Raw genomic sequence first — 7,623 nt, forward strand, 5'->3', positions numbered from 1 at the left:
AACCAGAACTCAAACTCCTTACTTCTTCCCAAGAAAATGCAACTATTAAGCTACTATCACAAGATATTGTACACCTTCAGGTTTCAAGTAACACCCTAGGTCACACTCCACAAATGCTCAACCTTACATTGCACACTCACCACAAATACTGTCAAGAAAAAATTGTAATTATATAAAATAAATATTAGGAGTAGAATACAATCTCAGTGTGCAGAAGCTGGCAAACTTCTCTATGATCCCTATACTCTTAAAAGATACAAGCTGCATTTACTATGCTGTAAGTTAGCTACAATATTTCTATTTTAACCTCAACTGTTAATCATTTTAATTAGGAACATTCAATCCACAAAATAATATTTTAAAAGCCAGCATTTTCTGTCTTGTTTTGTCAAAATCCTATTGTTGAACCATATATAAACAGTGTTAAGTGGCAGAGATAGAAATGAACATTTCAGGTGGCAGCTCAAAACAACAGCAAAGTTGTAATTCTCACTTTCTTAAAAAAACTAACAGGCAACAACAGCCAACAACACAAAACCCACACATCATTTTACGGGTAAATTACACAATCGCAACATTCTTAAAAATTTAGCAGCACACAAAAGTGAAAAATACTCTCTCCTGCTCTAAATGTAATTTTCCTATTCCAAAATGATGCCAGACATGAGAAAAGGATTACATATGCATACCAAGAATAAACATCCTCAAAGTAAAATATTAATATAGTCATTCACAAAAAAGAGAGTTAGCACTGTAAAGAATCTCGTGTTAATTAGCAGGATTTTCTCTGCAGTTTGGTGAACTGAGAACAGTTGTTTTTGTAAACACAGCTGTAGATAACAGTTGGCACCAAGGCAAATGACAGTTCAAATACTAGCTCTGTAATTCACAGCAGTAAACAAATAACATGCTTACAATTAATAAATGTCACTGTGACAATAATGTGACATCAATGCCAACCAGGCAAAATTAAAGAGACAGTATACGGAACCCCAGTAAGAGATTTACAAAAACATCACATCTAAAACCCTGACATGTAGCTGAAGCCAGAGTTGATTAGCCCACTCAGAAAATACTCAAGCAATTCTGAATGCTACTAACTGTCAACGCAACACTGATGCACTACTTCAAAATACCACTGCTATAATTAGCAGCCACCTACGCAAAGACTTGCACAAGGCCTGAACATTCCTACTGGTGAACAGAGTTCCATTTTTATTATATCTAAACTTTGTGCTCATTGATAAAATGAAAATATCTTACACAAACAGCCAAGAAAAAGAAACACAATATTGCTTAAATCTGATGTCCAGCTTGAGTGAAGCCAAAATGAAGCCTTGTTCCTATTTCACCAAATGCACGTCGCAATAATCAATTAAAATTGAATGAACGCACATTATCGAACCATTTCATACTATGGGCTGGACTAAGACTCCTCGAAAATCCAGCCCTATGAACTTAGTCCACTGTAACCTGCTGCACAAATGAAACCACGTCACCAAATGATGGTTAGAATTTTGCAAATTATGATTCTAACATTTTCTAAAGCCGAAATCAGTTACACAGAGAGACATACAATGCACTGTTTGCAACAAGTAAAACCATTTTAATATTTTAATAGTAATTTTCACCCCTTCCTGCCCCGCCTCCAAGACTTGCATCATAATTAAGATACACATTATCAAAGGAGGAATGTCAGTCATAAATACCCGAGTGATACAGGACTTTTCAAAATGCTGCTATTCTCCCAAAGCTTGAGAACAGATTTCCTTAAAATATTGCAATATGCCCCTTATATTCATATATAAATTGAAAAGAAGAATGTTTGACTTTTTTTAAATATATAGCGCCTTTCACGACCACCAGACGTTTCAAATGCTTTACAGCCAATGAAGTACTTTTGGAGTGTAGTCACTGTTGTAACGTGAGAAACGCAGCAGCCAATTTGCACACAAGCACACTCCCACAAATAGCAATGTGATTATGGCTAGATAATCTGTTTTTTTGTTATGTTGATTGAGGGATAAATATTGGCCAGGACACCGGGGATAACTCCCCTGCTCTTCTTCAAAATAGTGCCATGGGATCTTTTACGACTGAGAGGGCAGACGGGGCCTTGGTTTAACATCTCATGATGTTAATGTAGTCCCATGTATTAATATTGCAAATAGCTAACCACATTTCAAATGCATAGTCTGGTCAGAGTTACCTCTGTCTTTTCCCACCTATTAAAAGATTACAATTTAGCCTCACGTTCTCTCTCTCTCTCTCTCCTCCGCCCTTTTTTCCATCCACATACAGACGTGCATGTAATCACTGTGCTGTCAGTCAAATTAGAGGCCTACCGTTCACAAATTTTTTTAAATTTCAAAAAAACTCCTGTCCTTTCTAAACAATGAGTGCATCTTCCACGCATTTCTGCTGCATTTGAATTTCAGAGATATCACAATCAAAATTATTCCTTTAGGTATCCCATATAATTGATGGGAGAGTATATAATTAACTGGGGATGTGTGGATAATGTATACATAAGGGCAGAAATAAAACAGGGGAGTTTTTTGTTTAAATCTTCCTTTCTGAATTTTCTTTTGCTTCGTTGTTGTTCAGAAGGCAATGAATATGGACAAATAAATATAGCCGTCTGCACTCCTCTGATTTACAGAATTAGAATTAAAAATTAAAAACACAATTACAAATCTACAGGATAAATATATTAAAGAAACTTAATGGACTTGAGGGAAAAAAGCCGAGACAATTCTAAACTTCTGCTTTTAAGACTAGAATTACAAAGAGTAAGTTGATGTAGTTACTATATTCAGTAACTATATTCCGCATTACTAAGATTGAGCCATATCACTGCACTATTATAGTTACTATTACACTAAATTTAAACTACTGAAGTATCACATAAAAACAAATCTCCTGCTCATTATTTAGCAAAACACACAGTAACCAGTACTTAAACTCGTCACTCTAGAAATGATAGAAAGCTCCCTTCTTATAAACTGACATAACAAATATAATCATATAAAGAAAAAAGGTATAACACAATAAAAAGTGCTCTTTTTGAAAAACTACTGAACTTGGTTAAAAAGTTTCAAGATGCTGTCAAAGCCAACACAGAAACAGCAACTCCAATTTTAATCAAATCAAAATCATGAAATGAAAATTAATTCTTATACCAATGTCAACAACAACTGATCCATCTCAAATGATCAAAAAAACACAAGTGCTAATCCAGAAACTGATGCTCACCTGCTGATGTGGCACAAAGCATCATGCACTTTGTAGTCCTGGCACTGGACAAAATAAACCTGAAGTTTCAAAGAAGCGTACTCCTACAAAGTTTAGGAACCGTGATAGCCCTTTCACAGCAAAGTCAGTCTGATATTTAATTATAATTAACCAGGAGGCTGATGAAATTACAATCGCACAATCACTCAGGCCACGATAGTAGCTCGTACTCCACTTTCTTTTTCGAGTCTTTTACTGTCTATAGCTAGCTATGATAGGGACAGAGACCACTTGAAACAACAAAGACGATGTTATGAAAAGGTAAATAGGTGGGTACATGGCATTATTTATGTACCAACGTTCGCGATCACCTCTAGCAGCAGATTTCTACTATGCCATGGGCTGCTGGAAGTGGATCTATCTTTCTGATCATTTCCCTCGTCTTAAATTCCACTGTCATCTGAACTGCACATGGCGTGTCTAGGCAAATTTGATGACTTGGACGTTGGGCTATCTTCCAAGTCTCTCTTTAGTATATTCCCACGTCCCATAAGAGCTCGCAGAGATACAACACCTTCCCGTATTTACGTTTTGCAGCGTGCCGTCTGATAGGACACTGACGATAAATACACACACACACCCGGCATTTGCCAAACTAGTTTTAAAACAAGTTTAAAGGAGGAAAAAAGCTATCTGTGCAATATCCAGTTATAAATTAGAGTCTGTGGCCAACTAAATTTACATGGGAAACATTCCATAAAAATTGGTGCCAAGCTGAAGATGTTGCAAGTGCATTACAGCATGATTTCGTTTCCCTAGAGAAAAATAATCAAAGCTGGAACTTTTAAAGACCAATGACCTCTATATACAATCAATATGTGTACAGAACACTTGTCGCTAGCAGAGCAAAACATAAACGGCACCTGGTTGTTGTCTGTGTAAATAATAATACAATTCATCGCCACAGGACTCGAGCATATATTCCGCGCGATCAAGTCGGTACAGAAATGAACCTGGCCTTTTGCTTTTCATGTTTATGTCAAAACAGTAACGAAACAAGAATAATGCCCGAAATCTCTCAACATTTAAATTCTGGATTTTAAAAATATTTTTTTTTCTTTTAAAAAAAAATCCAATTTAAAAAACTAAAAGATTGTAACTTTTTGGGGTTGTTTTAATCTGGAAGCGCCCCCACTCTGTCCCTCATACAAACCTGCAGGGCCTAGGCCAGGCTGCGGACCGTCTTCACCAAATATCAGTCTAAAGTCAAACTCGTCATTGCCACTGTTTACAGTAGTCATCGGTTATCAGTTTCCCTTTCCCCTACTTGTTTAATAAGTTCATAACAGAAGGGCTCCGCACTCTCTCCGCCAACTTTCCCGGGGTACTTGTTTTTCTCGCTCTCTCGCTCTGCTGTCCCGTTTTCAAACAGTTAAACCCCCGTCCTCGCTCTCGTGCGCCTCTCAAACTTTGCGGAGCCTCATCTCCTCCTCGCGCGGCCCCCTCGCTCGCTCGCTCCCGCTCGCCCTGCCTCGGCCGTGTTTGTTTAACCCTCTGTGACGCCAGCCGCAGCCACGCCCCTTCCCACACACACTCAACCCGCCACCCGCGCCCTCCTCTCTCACGTCACCAGCCCACGCGCTGACAATCTCCTCCTTCTTCTTACCCGACGCCCCTCCCCCCCCCCAAATACCACCGTCAACAGCCCGCTCGATGCGCATGTGCGACTGCCGCAGTGCGCCATAGGCGTTGTAGTCTTTTTTAATCCCACGTGCTCACTGTTACTCTTACAAAAGCAAAATACAGCAGATAGAAAGAAAGACTTGGATTTATATGGTGCCTTTCACGACCACCGGACGTCTCAAAGCACTTTACAACCAATGAAGTACTTTTGGAGTGTAGTCACTTATTATGTGGGAAACGTGGCAGCCAAGTTACGCACAGCAAGCTCCCACAAACAGCAATGTGATAATTGTTATGTATGTAAACTTTACTAGTGTGTAAGACTTGCCACCAGGGTGCGCACCTGTTGGAGACACCCCAGGCAAGCAGGTATAAAAGGCAGTCTACCATGCTGCTTCCTCTGGAGTTACATTAAAGAGACCAATGTCACAACAGTTTGAGCTTACAGTATACAGTCTTGTGGAGTTATTCTGAACATAACAATTGGCGATGAGTAACAGATCATGAACTTTCACACAGTTATGGCTGCCGTTGGTATTCTTGAGAGATTTGTTGAGGGTGATGGTTGGGAAGCGTTGTTGAGCGTCCTGACAGTGCTTCATGACCAACGAGCTGGATACAGAAGATAGCGCGGTCAAGCGCAAGGCAATTCTCCTCACCGTTTGTGGGTCCATGATATATGGCCTTGAGAAAATCTGCTAGCACCGACGAAATCAACGGACAAGAAATATGCAGAGTTCTGCATGTTGGTTCGGGAACACCTCAAGCCAAAGGGGAGCATCTTAATTGCCAGGTATAACTTTTGCACGCACCATCGCTCCGAAGGCCAGAACATGGTGAGCTATGTCGCCGACTTAAGACGCCTTGTGGGACCGTGCAAATTTACTGGATTTTTGGGGGAATTGTTGTGGAAATTTTCCTGCTTGGAATCGGTCACGAGGTCATCCTTCGCAAACTGCTGTCTGCCAAATTCCTAGATCTGAGCAAGGCCATCACGATAGCCCAGGCTTTCATGTCCACGAACAATAACACTAGATATCTTTGCAGCACCGAAGCTCACCGGCAAGTACTGTGCATAAAATAACGCCTTCAGCAGGCAGAACTGTACATGGCAGGGCCTACACGCCTGCAGAGGCCAGACCTAGGATGACTCAGAGTCCGCTGTGGGGTGTGAATACAAATCCATTAACACCATGTTGGTGCTGCAGGGGTAATCATAGAGCCCATCAATGTCGATTCAAGCACTACTGTGTAAGTGCTGTGGAACAATGGGGCACCTCCAGCAAATGTGCAAACGTACTGCGACTCACCACGTGGCAGAGTCAGCAGAAGATGACCAATCCGGCGCAGATCACGCTGAACGAGTAAGAGAGGCAACTCAACCCGAGGCTGAAGAGGAAGTGTATGGGTACACACTTTCACCACCAAAAGCCCTCCGATAATGTTGAAAGTCAAATTAAACAGCATTCCAGTTCCATGGAATTGGACACGGGGGCGAGTCAATCAATTATGAGCCAGAAGGCTTTTGAAAAACTGTGCACAAAGGCCAAACTAAGCCCAATTCACACAAAGCTGAGCACTCACACCAAAGAGCTCATACCAGTCATTGGCAGTGTGGCAGTGAAGGTATCGTACGATGGAACTGTGCATGATTTATCACAATGGATTGTACCAGGCGATGACCCAATGCTGTTCTGCAGAAGCTGGCTAGGAAAGATCCGATGGATCTGGGACGACATCAAAGCACTGTCTTTGGTGGATGACTCCTCGTGCGCCCAAATGCTAAACAAGTTCCCGTCGTTATTTGAGCCAGGCATCGGCAACTTCACAGGCGCCAAAGTGCAGATCCATCTAGTCCCTGATGCACCGTTCATAGAAACATAGAAAATAGGTGCAGGAGTAGGCCATTCGGCCCTTCGAGCCTGTACCACCATTCAATATGATCATGGCTGATCATGCAACTTCAGTACCCCATTCCTGCTTTCTCTCCATACCCCGTGATCCCTTTAGCTGTAAGGGGCACATCTAACTGGCCTCAATAACTTTCTGTGGTAGAGAATTCCACAGGTTCACAATTCTCTGAGTGAAGAGGCTTTTCCTCATCTTGGTCCTAAATAGCTTACCACTTATCCTTAGACTGTGATCCCTGGTTCTGGACTTCCCCAACATCGGGAACATTCGTCCTGCATCTAACCTGTCCAATTCCGTCAGAATTTTATATGCTTCTATGAGGTCCCCTCTCATTCTTCTAAATTCCAGTGAATATAAGCCTAGTCGATCCAGTCTTTCTTCATATGTCAGTCCTGCCATCCCGGGAATCAGTCTGGTGAACTTTCGCTGCACTCCCTCTATAGCAAGAATGTCCTTCCTCAGATTAGGAGACCAAAACTGTACACAATATTCAAGGTGTGGCCTCGCCAAGGCCCTGTACAACTGGCACGAGCGGTTCCATATATGATGTGAAAGAAAGTCGAGATCGAACTGGACAGACTTTAACGAGAGGAAATCATATTGTCAGTCGAGTTCAACGAGTGGGCCAGTCCAATTGTTCCAGTGTTGAAAAGCGATGGGACGGTCAGAATCTGCGGGGACTACAAGGTAACGATCAACCGAGTCTCGTTACAGGACCAGTACCCACTACCCAAAGCAGATGGCCTGTTCGTAACGCTAGCAGAGAAGAAGTCGTTCACCAAGCTGGATCTAACC

The 7,623-nt window shown here is 41.6% G+C and overlaps 1 protein-coding gene across 2 annotated transcripts in view; it reads right to left on the reverse strand.

Annotated features, from left to right (window-relative positions):
• Positions 1-4,789, reverse strand: part of nfatc3a (nuclear factor of activated T cells 3a) — a 177,745-nt gene extending 172,956 nt beyond the window's left edge. For both annotated transcript variants that reach the window (XM_070897983.1, XM_070897982.1), the window contains exon 1: positions 4,448-4,789. In XM_070897983.1, coding sequence (XP_070754084.1) covers positions 4,448-4,535 — 88 coding nt within the window. In that variant the 5' untranslated portion in view covers positions 4,536-4,789. The remainder of the gene's footprint in view (positions 1-4,447) is intronic.
• Between the last annotated feature and the right edge of the window lie 2,834 nt (positions 4,790-7,623).

Source organism: Pristiophorus japonicus, chromosome 13 (genome assembly GCF_044704955.1).
Source record: "Pristiophorus japonicus isolate sPriJap1 chromosome 13, sPriJap1.hap1, whole genome shotgun sequence".
In the NCBI taxonomy this organism is placed as follows: Eukaryota; Metazoa; Chordata; class Chondrichthyes; family Pristiophoridae; genus Pristiophorus; species Pristiophorus japonicus.